Source organism: Lactuca serriola, chromosome 9 (genome assembly GCF_051521515.1).
Source record: "Lactuca serriola cultivar US96UC23 chromosome 9, Lser_US96UC23_V15, whole genome shotgun sequence".
Classification (NCBI taxonomy): Eukaryota; Viridiplantae; Streptophyta; class Magnoliopsida; order Asterales; family Asteraceae; genus Lactuca; species Lactuca serriola.
Window position 1 is genome coordinate 48,938,340 of NC_136416.1, and position 22,278 is coordinate 48,960,617.

Genomic DNA, 22,278 nt, shown 5'->3' on the forward strand with positions numbered 1-22,278 from the left:
GCAGTCCGGAATGTTAATAACATCTCCGGATGCATAGAATATATCCAAAATTTCATACTTTATGTACTTTTTATTGTTAGATTATCACTAGTCTTATTGTTAACATGTTTGTAGTCTAAACATCCTTAGAAATACACCATGAAATATCAAGTAATATGAAGAAAGTGTATGTGGAATGTACAAACGCAATTAAGAATGTACACTTACACTCCAAAATGCAAGTTCGGCTTGTACGATATCAATATGGTGTTTGAATAAGTCTAAGCCTATGCCTGTCTAAAATATAAAATATTAGATTTCAGAACAACTTATGTTGGGTTTGATGTTCGGCACATACATAATTACGTTGAAATAAAGTGTTCTAAATAAAATGGGTAGTCTATAAGAAAACATAAAAAATAATTTTTTGTTAATAAGGCCATTTGTATTTGTAACGGTTGGTTTAATTAATTACTTTTCATAAAACTTTTGTGGAGCTTTGGATCATTCAATGTGTTTTAGATAGAAAATATATTGGAAGTTTTTATTAGTTTCCTAAATCATCAGAATTCCTATGGAATTCAAACTAAATATATTTATAATTTTATATATATTCAACTTTTAATAAATAAAAAATTCTATAAAAAGAAGGCTTTGAACGGATATGGTCATCCATTATTTTAGATCGCAAAACTGACGAAAAAGTCAAAATTTAAAAACTAATTTTCTTTTTTTTTTTTTACAAATACTGCTTTAGTCAACGCCAAATTTTTTCTTTAAAAATCATAACTATCGATTATCCATGTTTAACAGTGATTATAAACTCAAATTTCACAAGAGTCCATAAGTTCTTGACGTAAGTTCTTGACGTATAATGACGTCTGAGTATATTACGTTCAAACGTTTCTTTGAACACACGAAATACGATAATGGAATTGGAATTTCGTTCTTAACAAAACAAAATCACTGAATTTTTATAAGAAAGAAAGATGATTTTGATTATAATTCTCAACGAAAATAATTAAATGAAATCAATTTTGTTTTTCAAAACTAAATCTGAACTGGCCTCATCGCGTGAAGTTGATTTTGATTAACCAACAAACACGATCCGGTAGCCGGCGCCCTCACGACGGCGGCGTTGTAACTAAAGCACTTCCCTAAAACTCTACTTCCACCGTCGTCGCCGCCCATCGCCACCTTACCACTACACTCATCCTCCTCCTCCTCCTCCATAATTCCATTCTCTTCTCCATTTTCATACGAAGGGAAGTTATCCTCATCGTCGGAACGAACGAGTTGGATCGTGAGACGTCCGTGAGATCTGTGCGCCGTGAAATGATAATTCGGACTCTCGACCTTCTCTTCCGTGATGACCAGCCTCCCGTCTTCAGTGTAATACCGCTTCATCACTGTCGACGTTTGAATCGGTAACGGCGGAGGAAGTTCCTTCGCTTTTTTTCCGGATAGTCTTGATGATCTAGTACTCACCCCCCATCGTTTCCGATTCTCCGATCGACGACCACCGCCAGATGACAGTGCAGATTCAGTCTCCGTCCCCAAATCAACACAACTCTCCATGCCAATGTGATCTCCAAGATCACCAGAGTGCATTGTAAGTGATTGAAGATCTCTAGAGAGAGAAAGAGAGAGAGAAAGAGAGATAGAGAGAGGATAATTGGGTTTAGATGGGCGGTGAAGTGAACGAGTAAGAAGATGTATAAATAGGAGTGATCGAGAAACCGAGAAGGCTGAAGATAATAGGAAAGATATTTGTTGTTGAATTGTGACAGCTAATATTTTAAAACAAATTAAATTCAACCTAAAAGTGTTAGACGTTATAGCTATTCAAACAAATTTATTTGGATCATCTTAAATAAATTGTTGTTGATAGAGCATGATTATTATTTATTTGGTATTTTGTTTAATTTTTCAGTGATTTTTTTGGGTTTTCTTAAAAAATTCGGTATAACAGATGCGGTCACCTTTTTCTAAAACGTTTCGTATCTTAAGATATGTTAGTTTCAAAACCGCCGTTCGTTATATTACTTCATCATTGTCTGACGTGTAGATACTGTAATAGGTATCTAGGTATCCGGTCCGGTATGTGCTTTAGATATCGGTCACCTTTTTCTAAAAGGTTTCGTATCTTAAGATATGTTAGTTTCAAAACCGGTCGTTCGTTATATTACTTTCTCATTGTCTGACGTGTAGATACTGTAATAGGTATCTAGGTATCCGGTCCGGTATGTGCTTTAGATATCAACACTATGACTCTCAACCTAAATGATTTCAATTTCTAACGATCGGAAGTTGATAGTCAAGACAATGTAATTATCACTTGGCTGATATCATTAACTGTGTATGGAAGTTATGCATGTACGTAATGCTCATAAATTCCTTTTAGGCGTAGCTGTTATCGAAGAACTGTCTATAATTGGATAATGTTTTTGTCGGATTGTAACTGTATAGAAGTTTCGACGTAAAAAATAAGTTTAGGTTTTTTTTTTTGGTTTCTCATTCTTTCGATTTTCATTATTTTCGTTTTCAAAATAATTGCTTGCATTTCTTAAATAGTTTAGTTTAATTTTTTGTTAATTGTATGTAGGTTTTTCATTAATAACATGTGAGTTGTATTATAGTAACTAAACTCAATATCAATGATATAGATTACATGTTTTAAAATATAAAGTATTTTTAAAAATATTATTATTATTATTATTATTATTATTATTATTATTATTATTATTATTGTTGTTGTTGTTGTTGTTGTTATATATTTTGATTAACGGATTAATGTTGATGATTTTAGTGTTATCAACATGTTTTAGTGTATTTGTTATTAATATTGAGATAAAATGAGTTCTATTTCACTTACTAAGATTGGAGGTGCGGGATGCACACTCGGAGTGATTAATATGACTCTGGGGGCAGCACCCCTAGGTATCGGGTACTAAAGGGTAGCGCTCCTAGCGGGGTCTAAGGGGCAAAGCCGCTGGCGGTGGTTCCGCTGACCGATCGGTGGATGAGGTCAAGGGATAGCGCCTTGAAACCTAAACGAATTTCTATATCGGGTATGACTTTAGTCATGTATTTTCCCACCAAAACTCACTTGATGACATCATTATGATGCAAGTGTTAGATATGTTAATCTTTGGTACTGATCAAAGGCAAGTTGATATGACCAAAGAGTTTTTATCATCTCAGTTCTCCATGAAGGATATGGGGGGGGGGGGGGGGCAGAAGTGATCCTTGGAAAAAGAATCAAGCGTGAAAATCAAGGGATCTTAATTAATTTTACAGTCTTATTACATTCAGAAAGTGCTTAAGAAGTTTAATTGTTTAGATTTTGCTCCTGTAAGTACACCTTTTAATCCAAGTATCAAAAACTTTATGCCAAATAGTGGTGAAGCAGTTTCACAACTTGAGTATTCAAAGGTTATTGGTTGTTTGATGTATGATATGACCAACACAAGACCTGATATTGCGTTTGTTGTAGGAAAGTTAAGTATATTTACTAGCAATCCTAGTATTCATCGCTGACAAGTAGTAAGGAAAGTGTTGAAGTATATTAAGAAAACCATGGACTTTGGTTTGACTTATGTAGGGTTTCCTTCGGTAATTGAAGGATATTCAGATGCTAGTTGGATCACTAATGTTGAGGACCACTCTTCTACAAGTCGTTAGGCGTTTCTTCTTAGTGGATGTGTCATTTCATGGGATTTTAAGAAACAAACATGTATCACAAATTCAACTACAAAATCTGAATTTGTAGCCCTAGCAGTTACTGGTGCTATTTCTGTTGAGTTTGTTCGATCTCAACAAAACTTAGTTGATCACTTGACGAAGGGTTTGGTTAGAGACTTGGTAAAGAAGTCTGTTGTAGGGGTGGGTTTAGGGCCCACTTGACATCTCTATGGGTGAGATAACTAATTCCCTTCTAATACAAGGTTAGAAGTTGAATTCAATTTGAAAAGATTGCTTATGGAGATTGAAGCACATCTATTTTACTACATCCCAATGTATGTGCTTATAACCTGTAAAGTTAAAGTAGGTTGATTAAGTTTTTAATAGTTCCTTTGAAAAAGTGCATTAACAAGTGCATGATATAGAAGGACTACCTATGTGGGTGTGAAGTGTTGCCACTTCAGAAAGCTTTTATGCACTCATGAATGGATTGGACACATGGTTGTATTAGTGTCAAGTATAAAACATTAGATATTGTGTTTAACTTATGTGTATAGTATCTCCACTTACTCAAATGAGTTGAAGGGTTCAATCCTTAAGACACTATGATTCTCGAGTACTTGAAATGTGTATTGTACTAATGTGCAAACTCAATCTTCAAGATATTTTTATTTATACAAGAGTTTGTTTTTGTGTTTGATTTTAATTAATTAAGGATTACACTAAAATGGTGAAACATCCAAACATTATGACCCGAAAATTTTCATTTTTGATTTAAGTAAAAATAGTATTCCAAAACATTGTTCATACAACCCAATAAAATAAGTGTGTCAAACATCATAAAAATCAGAGTATGTCTCATAAACAAAATCCATGTGGTGTGTGCGATGCAGTCAACCCGAGCTTTTCCCCTTGGAACCGGAAGTACACGAAACACAAACTAAAAACCATAAGCACAAAGCTTAGTGAGTTCCCAAGATACCACATACCAACATATCACATAACAGGCCCCGCCCAAAGAGATATGGACCCTGCCCACACTTGCATAACGGACCTCGTCCAAAGAGATAAGGTCCCTGCCCACACTCGCATAACGGGCCCTGCACAAGGAGATACGGGCCCCACCCACACTCACATAATGGTCCCCGTCTAATAACCATACATACACAACATATACAAGTATCACACAGACAACAAGTATATCAACATAATCAATCAAGGGTCGGCCTTGGTGCCTTAGACCCGCTAAACCCGTTGAGGAAACTCACCTCGAAAAGCTGAATGAAACGAATGATCCCTGGCTGTTGGCCCTACAGGTCCCCGAGCTATCAATTGCCACATAAAAACTAATTAACATTTGGGATCAACATAATAACTAACAATCTCTACTTGGGGTAAAAGATCATTTTACCCCTACCCTAGCTTGGCCCAAGAATGAAACCCATAACCATAATCTAATGGGCCCAAAAGTTAAATAATCCCTCAAGGCCCAAAATATAGCCCAATTTCCAATTGGGACCAACTCCTTCACATGGGCCTTAGCCCAAGGCCCAATAACATACTTGGCCCAAAAACTACCAAAGTCAGATAACCCAACTAACCCTAACCTTCCAAACCCAAATCAAGGCCTAAACCGAAAATCCATTAACGAAAAGTCATCAGACTGAGTACATTGGGCGTACTCAGCTGGTACGCTAAGCGTACTACATTGAGGTCTTGTACGTTGTGTGTACAAGCTTATACGGCCAACGTACTCAACCAATTCATCCAACTTCAAGATTAAGCTCCTAATCCATTAAGACTTTGCCCCAGAATGTAGACCTGACCCCTCTAAGCTGAAATGCCACGTAAAGTTGCTAACTTTACGTCCATGTATGACCATATGAAGCTTAAAAGCTCAAAATGGACCTAATGAAGGACTTAATGGATGCATGTAGCCCCTAACTCCATAAAGTTGGCACCTTTATGCCAAAGGAGTCCATGAAGACCGTGGATATGAAAGAATAAGCCTTTGGGACATCCTAATCCCAACATCCATCCAAAACATGGCTAAAAACATAACTATTTAACCAAAAAGGAGATCTAAACATTAAGCAATCAAGATAAGAACTTGATACCTCAAACTTCTTGCAAAATGGGTAGAGTTTCTGGATCCAAGACCTCCTCTTCAGGCGAAGCAACTTCTAGCTTCTTCAACTCCTTCAAAATGCATAAAGATGAACCCAAAATCTCACACACTCAATAATGGAATATAGGACTCAATTTTAGGGTTTCTGGACATAAGAAGTTGATAAGGAGGCTAACACATGGGACTTAATGACATTATATAGGGCTTGCACCCTAAAATTAGGGTTTTGGGATCTGACCACGTACGTTGTGTGTACCACTTTGTACGCTAAGCGTACGTGGATGCCTCCATGGTCCATAATGATTCACTTACACCCCGCGTACACCAACCTTACACCTAGCGTACTGCCTCATCAAGCCCATCCATGGAAGCCCAAGTCTTCTAAGCCTAACAACAACTTTCATGATTAAAAAAATAATTAAATTATTAAATAAATAATTAATACCTTGGAATCATTGGGCGTTACAAATGGAGGAGGAATGTTTGTGATTTAGTGTTATCAACATGTTTTAGTATAGTTGTTATTAATATTGAGATAGGTTGAGTCCTATTTTATTTACTGAGATTGGAGGTGCGGGGTGCACATTTAGAGTGATTAATATCATAGGGGGATACGGGGGTCCAGGGCAGCGCCCCTGGGTATGGGGTTTCTAGGGGCAGCGCCCCTTGGTGGGGTCTAGGGACAACACGGGTAGATCCCCTTACCGGATTTTTATATCGGGTATGACTCCAGCCATGCATTTTCCCACCAAAACTCACTTGATGACATCACGATGATGCAGGCATTAGTATGTCCAATAACTACCTGTTTTGGTGCCAAATATGCATACAACCACCAATAACTACCTTTCCTTCTTGTATAAGAACATTCTTCATGTTCCAAAAACCAAGTTACAAAGAGATACACTCCAAACCTATTTATTAAGATTTCATTCTTAATAATTTAGATTGGTTCATCTTGGATTATCCCACTTCTGAATTCGTGTACCCCACGCAAAAGGTGCGAATTACAAATTTTGGAAAGTGTTTGTATACACGATCCTTTAATCTATCCAAGTTTGTATTTATTGTTATTTCTGATTCCTAATTTCTAACAATCAATCAAATAAAATAAATATGTTATTTACTGATATGTTGCATTAAATATGTAAATACAAAGATTTTTCAGTTATGCTAAATATCTATGTAAATGGTCCTTAATGTTTTTCTTGTGCAATATAAGTTTGTAAACTTGCTAATGATTTTTCAGTTATGCCAAATATCTATTTTTCTCGAAGTTTAGTGTAACATCCCAACTCTTGGGTATAATATTTATTTATTTATTATTGAGATGATTGAGTAACTCGACGAGTTGGATGCCCCAACTCGTCGAGTATAGACGGATTGGCCACGTGGGTTTTATGACCAACTCGTCGAGTCAGAGGGAGCAACTCGGCGAGTTGGCGCTGTGAAAGGAAACCCTAAATCTTCGGGGTTTGGTCCTATTTAAAGGACCTTAAGCCCTCATTCCCGCCTCACCAGCCACCTTACTCCCCTGTGTGAAACCTTAATCATCCATATTGATCTAAGAGAGAAAGAGAGCTAATCTTTGGGCATTTTAGTACACTTTTGGAAGAGAAGAGAAGAGTATCAAAGAAAGAAACAAGAAGAGACTGTTGGATCTGGTGTTATTTCATCTAGAGCTTCTGTTGAAGGTAAAAAGACTCCACCTTGCTCATTAGTTTGATTAGATCTCATTTTATGGAGTTTTAGGGCTTATTCCATCTTTCCTTGAGGCTTTGAGTGTGTTGAGTTTACCAAGAGATTGAGACTTCAGATCTAGACCTTGTGAGGTCCCTAGGTCCAAAGGTCCTAGCTTTATCCAGCTAATAGAAGAGCTTTCATGATTAATACCCTAAATGGAAGTTGTTTTGGCATTTCAAGCCCTAAGTACCATGCATGGACGTAAATCTTGCAGCTTTACGTGGTATCTCAGCCTTGGGAGGCTAGATCTATAGTTTGGGGTTGTAAATCTGCCTTAAAACGTCTGAATGAGAAAAGGGTCTGGAGGGACTCGACGAGTCAATGAGCTGACTCGACGAGTCGGCTAGGGTTTTCCCCGACGAGTCTGGACATGAGTAACTCGGTGAGTTGATGAGACAACTCGACGAGTTAAGTTAGGTTTTCACGACATTTCTGAAAGAACGAGGGGACTCGACGAGTCACATAGTTGCACTCAACGAGTCGGGTCAACATGGAATGTTGACTCGAGTGTTGACTTATGTTGACTTTAGGGTTTGGTCAAGACAGTGATTATGGAGACCATGGAAGGGTAGAATAGTGTTTTACCCATTCCAAGAGATTAGAGAGAGAAAATAATTTGGTTTATTTGGAATTGTGATTTAAGTGTTAATTAGAGATAATTATCATATGTGTTAGGCAGAGGCTAGATTGGTAATTCGTGTACGAGGTCTATTTTCTTACTTACTAGGTGAGTCTTCTCACTATACTTACCTTGAGTGGTAATTTTGTGTGACCGGAGGGTCTTGTATGTTTTATTGAGTATTGTGATATCCTGCATTATGTCTTTGTGATTTATGTTGTGTATTATGTTGAGCTTTACTGAGTTAGGACCAGAAGGTCCACCCGAGTTGTGGGACCAGAGGGTTCCACTGAGACACATCGACCAGAGGGTCTTACTTGAGATATAGCCATGAGAGGCTAATGAGATATGTGTGATATTTTGGGGAACTCACTAAGCTTCGTGCTTACCGTGTTATGTGTTATGTGTTTCAGGTACTTCTCAGGATCTCGGGAAGGCGCCGACTTTATTGTATACACGGGATAGAGTTTATGTTTTGAGGATCCTAGATTTTATCAAAAACTTTATGAATTCGTGTTATTGACAATTTGACAATGGTGGTTTTCGGTTTGTGATATTGAGAATTTTGTGGTTTTGAAAATGAAAAATTTGTTTGAAAATTTACAGTGTTACAATTAGCAAGTTACTTGTTGACATGCTAACATGGCCTTGGCGACATAACAAAGAAAACTCATATTGACATTTATGTGGCTTTGTATTATATTTTTCAAGAGCTAGTCAATGTATGCACTTTGAGTTAAACCTATAAGTCACCTTGATCTCTATCTATAGATCTTTATACCAAGAATATAGGAGGCTTCACCCAAATCCTTCATTGAGAAACATTTCTCAAGTCAAGCATCAACCCTTTTCAAAGAAGGAATGTCATTTCTAAATAGCAATATGGCGTCCATGAATAGAAGTAGGTATCTGTCAATGATCCCACTTGCTTTCTTATAAATACAAGGCTCATCTACATTTCAAATAAAACCAAACTCTTTGATTTTCTCATTAAAGAGAATATTCTAGTTGTGAGATGGTTGCTTTAATACATAAATAGATCTTTAAGCATACACACTTTATTAGGATACTTTTGATTGACAAAACTTTTAGGTAGAACCATATATACATCTTCAAATAAGTGTTCATTAAGAAAAGCCATTTTGACATATCTTATAGTCATAATATGCTTTTATGGAAAATAGTATTCTTATAGATTTGATCATCACCATTGGAGAGAAGGTTTCATCATAGTCAATACAATGAGTTTGATTGATACCGTTTGCCATAGGCCTAGCTTTATATGTTTGTATATTTCCATAGATGTCGCTTTTCTTCTTGAAAACCCACTTGCTCCCTATAGTCTTATTGTTTAGAGGAAGAGAAACCAAGTCTCATACTTGATTATCATACATGGATTGCATCTCAGTGTTCATGACTTCAAGCTATTTGTTAGATTTAGAATCTAACATAACATTCTAGTAATTGATGGGTTCATCAGAGCTAGGGAATGTGTCGATGTCTTCAATAGACGTTGAACCCTGTAAAAGGGGGTTAAGGTCCGTGGCTACTTGAAATTGATCCAATATCAGCCAGGAATGAGAACTAAATATTCCATATAAGGGGTGTTGATACCTTTATTGTTACAACACATTTTAAAGTCGTGAGGGCAACAAATTCCATAAGGGCTTTGCAGTTAAATGTGCCCAGGCGAGAGCAATTCTAGGATTGGCAACCCACCAGGAAATTTTCATGTCAGGAGCACAAGGCGCAGAATAGTATGATACATTCTAAAGAGAGATGCTACAAATGCTATCAGAGCTAGGGCACGAGTCGATATGTTCCATTGAGATGTTCAACCCTATAAAGGGTGAAGATGGGTGGCTACTTGCACCTGATTCCACATCGGTTAGGAATATTTAATAAACATTAATTATAAGGAGTGTGGATACCTTCTTTATCTAAACACATTTTAAAGTCGTGAGAACAGTAGATCCTCTAAGAACGTTATGGTTATACATGCATGGGTGGGAGGAAGGGTGACCTCCCTAGGAAGTTTTCCTATAGGGTGGCCCAAAGCTGACAATATTATGATACATGTTAGAGGAGGATATTAAAAATGGTATTCGAGCTAGGGCACAAGTCGACATCTTTGGCAAGGACATCAAACGCTGTAAAAGGGTGGCTACTTGCACCTGATCCTATATCAGCTGAAAATGAGAACTAAAGATTTCTTATAAGGGGTGTGGGAACTGTCGTTGTAACCACACGTTTTAGAACGGTGACGATAACAAATCTCATAAGAAATCTGTAGTTAAATGTGCTCTTGCGAGAGCAATTCTTGGATGTGTGACCTATTGGGAAGTTTTCATGTTGGGAACCTAATGGGGACAATATTGTGATATATGCCAGAAGGTGGATGTTAGAAAAAGTATATGAGGGATTTATTTCCTTGTTTAAGGAGATCTTAAATGATCTTTTACAAGATCATTTATCATATCCCTTTTTGACTCGTTAGTTCCAAACTAATTTCTAATTAATTCGTGTTAGTTTTTTTATTTGCTTCAACCTTATTGTAACGTCCCAAAAATTACAAACAAAATTTTCAATTTACAATATTAGTTAAAATCATTATTTTAAAGACATTGAGTAACATATGTTTGTTGAAACCATACATTATAAGAGTTAGGTTTGCAAAACTACAGAAACGAATATCTTCGATGCGTGCGTAAAGTCACGTCGAGCTCTTCCCACGAACGAACAGCAAAATGTTTAATCCATAACTGTAAGCTTAAATCTTAGTGAGTTCCATAATATACCATATATTCTATCACACATACAATGTATCCACATAAGATCTCGGCTCTAGCCTTGAGCAACCAAATCTCCTAACCACATACATGCATCATATGCAACAGACCCATCTCAAGAGTGTAGGGGCCCAACCCAACTCATATAACGAGCTCCATCCAATCATACATAAAGGGGACCTACCTAACTATACATAATGGGCCTCGCTTAACTATACATAACGGGCCTCGCCCAACTATACATAATGGGACCTGCCCAACCTCCACTACTAGGAGCCATCTCCTGGTCTTCCATACAACACGTAAAGTCGTGTGTAGCCAGGGGTCAGATAGATAGTCGAACATATGATCCAACCAAGAGCAAAAAATCAGATAAGAACATCACAATCAAGCATTAAACCAAGAGTTCTCGGGCAAGACAACTTAGACTGCATAGGACTGAAGCTATCACTACCACATAACCATATAACATAAGCACATGTTTAACTAACATTGTACATTCCCTTGGAAACTAGCCTTCCCTAGTTACCTTGGAAAACTTACCTCCAACAGAATCATACGATCAACAGTAAAGACCCTAGGAGTCTAGCATCAAATTCATCGAGTGCTCTTAGATGCAATACATAACAAGGACTTTCCTTAGGCCACTAGCATACTTGTACTCTAATAGTACCTTTATCCTACCATGCAAAGGATATAGAATATGATATGTGGAATAGTGAGAAAAATCACCTGAACTGATGAACCGAAGAGGAAAAGCAACACTCTCACACCTTGAAGCACTCGATCCCACGAGTCGCCTAATCACCAAAAGAAATGAATCCTCACTTAACAACCCAAATCCTCCAAGTTTGACCCCATGTAAAAATGGTCAAAAGTCAATGGTCAAAGGTCCACAAAGACAACGCTATGTCATGGGCCATCCTTCGCTACGTCGTGGGAACGCAAGGTCAAACATTCAGCATGGAATACATTGCCATGATGTGGCAATGTCGGGATAAAAAATTCGTGATTCCGAGCACCGACACATCGTTGCAAACCCTTGGGCACGTTGTGGGTTTTGGAAAAAATGAAAAAATCTCCATTAAGTGCTAAATTCTTTTAGACCAAGTCCCATAATTTTAGATCTAGTTCTTTTTACTGTCTTAATGAATAAAGTTTCCATCTTTACCCATTAGGACTCCTTCCTAAAGCTAGATATACAACCCTAAGTTTTTAATAGCATAAATTCGTCTTCAAAACATGCATGACATCAAGAACAAGGTCAAGATGCAAACTTTCGTAATCCAACAAGATTATGAGATGATAAAATAAGCTAAAAAGGTGTTGGAGTTCACTAAAATCCAAAGCACAGGCTTACATGGACCAAAAAGGGACATACATGATCAAACTAAAAGATCTAGAATACTAAAGTTCAAGATGGAAGCTTTTACTCACAATGGTCCAGAAATGAAGTTCTTTTTCTAGATCTACACTTGAGCTTTTCACCAAAACACTTTGCAAGAAACTTGGTCTTCAAACTCCACACAAAAATATGAGAAATGAGTCTTCAAATAACCAAGAACATCAAGAACACTTGAAGGGGCTAGGTTTTCCAAAATGGAGGTTGGAGGCTTACGGTGCTTAAATATGGAGAAAACCTTAAAAAACATGGGCTTGGGCTTCAACGTTACCCACATTGTGCCCATTCGATTTCCACGTTGTAGTGCCTACCCAAAACATGCATTCTTCATTTTGCTTGCCATGTCGTGGCACTCTATGCTCCATGTCATTGCCATGGTTTTCCCTATAAAACCATGCCTTTGACTCCCTTATACCATCCACTGATCCATTCTGTGAAATGGGTGTTACCACTCTTCCCCTTTTAAATTAGATTTCATCCTCGAAATCTGTCCTTACTTATAACTCTTAACCATCCTCCGAACCCCTTGTAGATTCTTCTAATCCTACTACCTTCAACATGATTTAACGCCACTCAGATTGCCATACGTTGCTATAGACAACACACGAACTCTCCAGGCCAAGTGCGTAAGCTAAACCGAGCGGGAACTTCCAAAATTCATACCCTAACAAACAGTCGCAGGTTTGCATTCTAACCGACGACCCCTTTTTCTGACACTAATACCAAAACAACCCTTAACGATAAACATTCGACCCAATGAAGAACGAAACCATTACCACTAACTAAAATTTAAGAGAGTTACTTCCCATCTATGTCTGAAAACTCCAAAGCCAAACCTAACTCCCAGACATGTAGTGCCACCCAAACTTCAACCATGTCGACTGAAACTCATAAATATGATCCGACCAAGAGGATTCCCTAAACAAAATCCCAGTAGGCAAAGACTAAAGTAGTCTATGCTTCAGGCATTGTAACACCTCGATCCATGTATTTTCTGTTTATACCCTTAGAATGAAATTACATTAAAATTTGGTCCCTTGGATCACTAAGTGAAGTAGTTGGGGGTCAAACCCTAATTTAAACAACATTATCTCTTCAAGACCTCTTCCCTGATCATCCTCCATCCCCCAAATTGTCCCTTGCTAACCCTAGTCCATTGTATGAGTGTTTTGCGCTTCATAGTATGCTTTTGGTGATCTTGAAGGAAGAAGAATGAAGTGGAATCAACTTGGAAGCTCAATGCATCTTGGATCCAAAAGTATCTTGCTGTAACGCCCGTAGATCCGGGCTAGTCAATCTAGAGACGATAAGCATCAAAAGTGACTTTTTGATAAAATATTATTTAGAATGAATAATCTTAACAAGGTTGTAGTGGTTGTGACAAGGATTCCGGATATATAAAGAATGCCGAAATCCGACTTATAACGAAGAAGTTAAGATCGGTCAAAGTTTCGCGACAGATCTGGTACGACACTACGTGACGTAAATAGTTAATTCACGATATAACGATTTTTAGCCTTAGTGATCTAAACGAAAGTCGTAGAATACGTTAAAACGAGAGCGTGCATAAAAACAACGTCTAAATCTGACTTCGTATGAGGAAGTTATGATTTTTCTAAGTTTCAGTTTAACAGTATGCAGCCCAAAGTTCAAATATGAGATAGAGTGATTTCTAGCCGACACAATCTAAACGAGAATCGAAGATCTCGTCGATAGTAATGCAGCGGTTAAAGGACAGACGAAAACGGACGTCAGATAAAGAAGTTATCAATTTCTAACAGAGTTTTCCTGTCCCGGCCTACTAAAAATAATATAATAAAAATAAAGTCAAAATTAGCCGACGGAATATAATCGAGAGTTGTAGATCATAATCTAACCTACGCGTGGATATAAAGAACGTCGAAAACGGAGATCGTATGCGAAAGTTATGATTTTATGAAGTTCAAGACACGCAAACCGAGGGGTATCAGAAGGGAACGCCCTGCGTTTAGTGTTTGGCTCCGGAGTGGCCACGTCGATGCTGAGTCAACGGATAAGAGATAGGTTTCAGAACACCGCTCCTACGCGCAACGTTCGGGTGGAACACGCTGCGTTCAGGGAACGCCCTGCATTCGGGACTAGATTCACCCTATAAATAGATCACAAGGGCTGCTGAGTTTGGTTGCCAAATTTCTTCTCTCTCACCCGTATTACCTCGTTTTACGTGCAAGCTATACCCCTGAAGCCCTGGTATCATCTCAACACCCTAAGCAAGTCCCAACGCTCCGAAGATCCCGAGAAGAAAAGAGTTTTTGAGCCGAAGCTTTGCCCGCGAGAAGCCCAGTTTGTGAAGATATCCCTGTTTCGTCAAAGAATACTACTTGAAGAGCTGTAGTGCTGTCCGATAATCGTCTTATCAAGTGTGTGTGTGTGTGTGTGGTTACTTTCTTCTAACACATAGATATGAAGTATTTGCTATGAAATACATGTTACGTGTTTATATATTGTTTGTTTACTTGAGATGGATGTTGAATCAATGTTTTATACCAGTTTTTAAATGGTTTAAACCGTATATGTAATTTTTATCTACAAATATGTTGGGTAAAACATGGGTAGACGAAATAGTTGGTGTGTGATGAAGGATGAGTTTGAGGATGAGACGAAGGATGATATAGATCGTGAGATGAGGGTGACAGGTGAAAATGAGTGAAACCTTTACCCAAACGATGGCCCCGTCATTCAGCAGAGTAGGGATGACAACCCCGGACTATTCTAGATAGTCCAGTGGAACACTAGCAGGCTTTCAACTTGTAGGTGTTGTGGACTTGATGTTCACCGGTGTACTTTAAAAACCCTGGCAGCTATGGAATCAGTGCCTTATATAAGTACGATGGTAGCTATGGATTTAGTATTGTGTAGATGAACCTCGGTAGCTATGGATTTACTACTGTGTAGATGAACCTTGGTAGCTATGGATTTAGTACTGTGTAGATGAACCTTGGTAGCTATGGATTTAGTACTGTGTAGATGAACCTTGGCAGCTATGGATTTAGTGCTTGTTGTATAAACCTCATGCAACAATGGACTTTGTGTGAATTCCTTAGGTCAATCCTTAGGAATGAATGAAGGAAGGATAGTTGATTCTTAGGGTAAAACCTTAAGAAATAAAGAAGATAATGGGGATGGGTAATTGGGTTGATTGTTTGATGGTTAAATATAATAATTATATTATTGTGGGTTATAAACCCCATATGCTCACCAGGCTCCCAAGCTTGACCCACTCAGTTTTTCTTTGTATTACAGGTAGTGGCACTAGAGCATAAGTTGGATGACTTATCAAGATATTTAGGATTATAGATAAGTAGTTGTAAATAACTGTTATAAGGTCTATTTTGTACTGTTTGTGCTTTTGGTCTGTATCGGAACATGACATCCCGATATTTTGTTATTCAATGAAAATACGTTCCTTTTAAGAAATGTTTTGATAAATTATTATCATATTTTGTTTTGGGAACAAATTCTGCAACTCTTTTAATCAAATGATTACTTTGATTTTATAAAACAAAGCATAAACAAGTCAGTCTTTTCTGGCCGTGATTTTGGGGATGTCACACTTGCCATCAAAGGATTAGTTTAAGCGAACTAGGAATTTGTAGGATTTCTAGACTTAAACTTAGAAAGCTAAGTGATGATTGTGAGATGAGTGTCTACCATATTTAGACACGAGCACTAGTTTATTTTAGGAAAGATGCTTAAAATACTTTTATGTGCTAAATGCTATATGTTTAGCATATATGCTATTAATTGTTCGGATCTATGGTCTGTTGCCGACCAGATCTGGAAACCTTATATGTTTAGGATTCTAAGCATACGGATACGATATTAGAACTAGCATGTAAACGTTTCAGAGTGATAAGGATGATTTGAATATCTATCGTTAATGAGGACTTAAATTCACCTTATTCGGTGTATAGATCAAAATGGCAAGAACAAGAAGCGGAGTTGGAAACACAAACGAAAACATGAATCAACCACTTGTGGTTGTGCAAGTAGTTGTGGTAGCAGCAGTACCTGAGCCAATGACAATGGTTGGGGTACAAACTATGATTCAAATGATGTTGGATCGTCAGATGGAGGAAACTAAATGTTTGCTTTAGCAGAATCATGAAGAACTTCCAATGCTGATTGAACAACCCAAATTGAATGAAGGGAAATCAGAAGGAGGAAACTTCAGTGGGATTGTTGGTTAAGCCAACCCACCGATTGTTAGGCAAAACATTCAAGATGGAGGAAATGACGGATGCGGGTGCAAGTACAAGGATTTCATGGCATCCAAACTGCCGTCTCTATCTGGAAGCCCGACACCAGTGGAAGTTATGGACTGGATCTACGAGATGGAGACAATGTTTGAGAATTGTGCGTGTAGCAACAGACAGAAAACCGCTCTCGCTAAAGTCTAGATTGTTGAACTGGTGGAAGCTACTAGCTGGTTCGATGCCCAAGGGAGTAGCTAGCAAGATATCTTGGGAATATTTTGTGGTGCAACTAAAGATGCAATATTGCTCTGAGCAGGATCTTCTGGAAATCAACAATGAGTTCTAGAATCTGAAGAAGGGAAGATTGAGCGTCACCGAGTACGCTACTAGTTTTACGGAGAAAATGAAGCTTGTCCCCTACCTACTTCCAACAGAACTTTCCAAGGTCAACAAGTTTGCCAATGGATTACCAGCGAACTTTGGTCCAATGGTCAAGCAAGCAACCACTTTATAAGTCGCCATCTAGGCAGCCAAGAATGTTGAGACCCAAATAAGGGAAAAGGGTCTGGAGAAAGCTGAAGTTGGCGAGAAGAGGAAGCTTGAAGAATCCTCAAGACCTGATAGTAAGGGAAAGTTAGCAAAGTGTAACTTGGATGACCAGAGGTATGGAGCCAAGTGGCGTGAAAAGCGCAGGAAGAAGCACTTTGGAACATGAAACAAAGAAGTAACCTTTTACAAATGTGGAAGGATCGGCCATTATTCCTCGAATTGCACACAAAATGATAAGGTATGCTACGGAAGCGGATGCAAGGGGCACATGTCTAGAGATTGCCGAAAGAAAAATGGGGCCGCAAGGCTAGACAAACCACCAAAGCCAAGGGCATTTCACATGATCCTCGACGAAGCAGACAATAACGCGAGGAATCGGGAATAGGATTTCATATCCAAAGATCAAATTATGAAGTAACAATATAAATGGTAACATGTGGGGTAGCCTATTAGAGGCATAGTATAGGGTGAACTTGAACCTATGTGTAATAGTTTCAGGAAATAATATAAAACTGGTTTTGTTTTCTGATGTATTGAGTGACACCTATCAGAATATATCGAAGGTGGTATCTTGCCTTTAGTTTATGTCTGATAAAATAATAGTATGTTTAAAGGAGTACGGTACGTCTAAAGTACATATTTGATTGGCAGGATGATGGAACAGTTGGCGTAATTCTTGAAGTTGTTCCATCGCCTGGAATTTCCATCACCAACCGAGTTGAATTAGAATTGACGATTGAAGATGCGCCCCAATCACCTGGAATTTCCATCACCAACTGAGTCTATAGCGCCCCAATCACATGTAATCGTGGTGTATCCACTTAGCAACTATTGTCCTACTAGTAACGACCCTTGATGTTAACACATACGTATAATCTAGAGATACAGAATACTCCTATAGTATTCTTATGTTAGCGTTATTGTGGTATTGTTGGTAAGTTTTAGACTTGTTGCAACATCACAACCGAACTTAGGCACATGCTAGTCACCCTCAGGAAAACATAGTTGATCAGGCTACATCATCCTGAATGTGACTATATGTCTCTAAACCCAATTGTGCTGCCCAACAATCTTAATACTTTTGTTTTGTTCTAGGATGATACTGATTCCTGTGTTTTATAGTGAAGTGAGTATATACTTAGTTAGATCTTTTAGATACTTAACAGTATATATTTTGGTCAGAGTGTTTTAGTCCCGAAGTGTTTATAGTTCGTATATCTTTTATAGGTTGATATACTTGATTCACTATAAACCTGGCTCTGATACCAATCTGTCACACCCCAAAACCGATAACGGCGGAATACGTTTCGGGGTGGATGACGTAGTGAACAGTATCATCACAATTGCATAATAGTAGAAACAAGAAACATACAACCATAGCATTACATAGTGAATTTAATTACATGCGTGTTCTGTAATGTTTAACAATCACTCAAAAGTAATTCAAAAATAAGAGATGGGTCTTGTGTGCTCCACCTTCTCCAAAAATGATGCATCTGTACCTGTCTATCTTTGACCTGAAGATACAAGTTATTTTGAAAACAACTATCAGCATAAAGCTGGTGAGTTCATAAGAGTTTAGTGTGAGTTTTTGTATACAAAGCATTAGTATTAAAAATGTATCCTTTATGTTCATAAGTAGTAGGAATTCAGAAAATCTCATATTTTCTAGGAAATGCATTGTAAGTGACAATCTGTGAAAAGTGTGCATTCTTTATCTCTTTGAAAACCATTTATTGCAAAGATTCTTTGGCAAATCTTCAAATAACAAATATGTCAAGATAAGTTAAGCCCGTGATCCATGATAGAGGTACGAGCTTCCTTTAGTGATAGATACTTGCTTACTTCGGGATGTGGTTTAACATTTAGTGTAATGTTTTAGTGTAGTTGTAGGGTATTCCTTGTAATTTTACCAATAGTGAGAATAATAGAGAATCCCATGACCTTCCCGGTCATGCACAGTGTAGTGAAGTAGTGGCATCCCTGGGCCTGTACGGCGCGGACTGAGTTAACAGTCAGGATGTAATAGTGTTTGCCCCCGTATAGATCTATACCTGTAGAGTCGTCTCCTGCTGGAACACTCTGGGCGTAGTGAATAGCGAATAGAGTATCTCGTAGCGGGTTAGTGTATTATTGTTTGTTTAATGTTTTCTCTATGGTCATAGTGTAGTAATCTTTTAGTATTGATCATAGTGTGTTCTCTTACTAGTGTATCGTCTAGTATTAGTGAGTATTATAGTGTAGATAGTAATAACTTTAGTGAGTAGTAGCGGTAGCGACCCTAACCATACCTATTATGGTTATCTTAGTGGGGGTGTTTCTTAGCACGTTAGTGAATTTAGCATTTAGTGAGAGCAGTAATATTCGTATACCATACTGATATACAGATTATATAAGTAAGAAATCGACGACAGTCGGACGGATAACTACTACCCTAAGCCCACAATCAAACAAGAACAGGAAATAAGGCGAGATATCGGTCCTAAGTCCTCCAAGTCTTATTTATATGAATATATCAGAGTGGTTACATTTTATAAGCAAATTGATTTAATAAAAGTATTTACCAAAAGAACATTTAAATTCTGAATCATGGTTTAAAAATAGTTTGAAAAGGGTAAAACCCGTTTTTAAGGCATAGGGACAAATCACATGTGATTTGAACTAAGGGTAGTGAATCACATGTGATTAATCCTTGTAACTCGGAAATCGTTCTGTAAAACTTCGTATAAATATTTATAAGGAACTTGTATCTCCCCCCTAAAACATTTAAAACATTTGAAAGGTTCATTAAGGGGTATGAACTCACCTGAAATCGCGGAAATCGGGTGAATCGGGTAAATCGGGTAATAGTGTCGATTGAGCGTTTGGTACCAAATAACCACTTGAGCACCTTTTAGGACCCTAATGGCATATGAAATATGTATTTTGAAAGAAGTTAATCATCTTATGCTTCTCATTATAGTATTTGGACATTCTAGTGTCGTTTTCGGGGTTTTAAGGCCTAGAAAGGGTTCCCGGGAGTGGTACAAGGCCATGGATGATTTACGGGAGGGTCCTAGAGTTTATTCTCTTAGAGTTTATGGCCTAAAAGCCATTCATTGGGAGTTTACGGCCGTAAGCCCCCTAGGCTTGGCCGTAAACTCTTGTGACACTCCAAAATGTGTGTTTAAGGCCTTATCTCACTTCCTTGATTTAGTGGTGTGTGTTTTGGACCAAGAGGGAAGGATTAAACATCTAAATTTGTGATATTTTAGGGGAGTTTACGGCCAAGACTTGTTCTTGGGCCGTAAACTCCTATAAGTCCTTTAAGGTGATGGTTTTACTTGTACAACATGGTCCCAAATGGCTTAGAAAAATCCTAGAAGGTCCTATAGTGAGTTTGGAGCAATTTGGCACATATTTATGGGGAGTTTACGGCCCAAGGACATCCTTGGCCGTAAACTCTTCATTTGGTGTCAAAATGAAGTGTTTAATGGTACAACACACTTCCATAGGCCTTAGATAAATTCCTTTCATGCATTAGGGTAATTTAGGGACTTGTTTGACACAATTTCTTGGGTGTTTACGGCCCAAGCTTATGCTAGGCCGTAAACTCCTCTTTTTGGCCTCAAATGTTGATGTTTAATGCACTCAAGCCTTCCTTGGAGTCAAGTCTAACTCACCAAACACCCTAGAAGTGTTTTGGGGCTTAAAACATGGATTCGTGGGGTGTTTGAGGGGTTTACGGCCTAAGCACATGCTTGGGCCGTAAACTCCTTTTCAAGCATCATTCTCTTGTGTTCTAAGGTCCAAACTCTTCTAGTTATATGCCTTAATTAGTATACTAACATACAAGAAGGAGAAACATGGTCTTTGGCTTGGATTTGGGGGTTTACGGCCTAAGGAGCTTCTTAGGCCGTAAACTCCTCTTTGAATCTTGATTCCTATGGTTTTTGGCCCACAAATTCAATGAAGCATGTCTAGAATAAGATAGGGGATGAGTACTTACGTTTGGAAGTCGGAAATTAGCGGAATCGGGGTCGTTTTTGAGTCTAGAGAGAGAAAGTAGAGAGAGAGAGTGGGTGTGTAGTGAATGAGTGTTCAAATGTTGGGAACACCATTGCATATGTCTCGAGAATCGCGCCCGATACAAGGCTACCCGATGTTTAAAGTTAACTGGGTTAAAACTTTTTACCCGGGTGAAGTGGTTGAGAAGGTAAAACCACTCTATTAGGTTAAACGGGGTTAACACCTATGAGACATATTACTTATAATAATATCAAACCATGCTTAAATTTAGATATTCGGATATTGACGGTTCCAAATATTACGTAAAGTAACGTATAGTGATGCTTTCCGTTAGTGAAAATGGGATTTTTAACGGAATTAGATTTGGGGTTGTCACATCATCCCCCCGTTAGGGGAATTTCATCCCGAAATTTAGAATACAAACAGATACGATATTACAATACTACTAAGCGAAGAGATGAGGGTATTTGAGTTTCATTTGATCCTCGCGCTCCCAAGTGAATTCCGGTCCTCGCTTGGCGTTCCACCGAACCTTCACAATTGGGATGCGGCTTTGTTTCGTCCGCTTTACTTCACGATCCAATACCTCCGCAGGCTCTTCCACGAAGTTGAGGCTCTCGTTGAGCTCGATCTCGTCGAGGGGAATCACGAGAGTCTCGTCAGACAGACATTTCTTCAAGTTTGAGACGTGGAAGGTCGGATGTATGTTACTTAGCTCGCGGGGTAAGTTTAGTTTGTAAGCTACAGGGCCGATTCTGGCAAGAATCTCAAAAGGCCCTATGTACCTTGGGTTTAACTTTCCACGCTTCCCGAAGCGTATCGTGCCTTTCCAGGGCGAGACCTTCAGAAGGACCCGGTCTCCGACCTGAAATTCCAAGGGTTTCCTTCGTCTGTCGGCGTAGCTCTTCTGTCGATCCCTAGCGGCTTTTAGTCGTTCGCGTATCTGTACGATCTTCTCGGTCGTTTCTCTAATGATCTCTGGACCAGTGAGGGCGCTATCAGGAACTCGTCCTTTAGCTAACTGGGTGTCTCCCACCTCGGCCCAGCACAACGGGGATCTGCACTTTCGTCCGTAGAGGGCTTCGAATGGAGCTACCTTGATGCTCGTGTGATAACTATTGTTGTAGGAAAACTCCACAAGA

The 22,278-nt window shown here is 38.5% G+C and overlaps 1 protein-coding gene across 1 annotated transcript; it reads right to left on the reverse strand.

Annotated features, from left to right (window-relative positions):
• Positions 1–862: 862 nt before the first annotated feature.
• LOC145074144 (uncharacterized) lies at positions 863–1,686 on the reverse strand. Its single transcript, XM_079020559.1, has one exon. The coding sequence runs from the start codon at positions 1,588–1,590 to the stop codon at positions 1,030–1,032; it is 561 nt and encodes a 186-aa protein (XP_078876685.1). The 5' UTR covers positions 1,591–1,686; the 3' UTR covers positions 863–1,029.
• Positions 1,687–22,278: the final 20,592 nt, after the last annotated feature.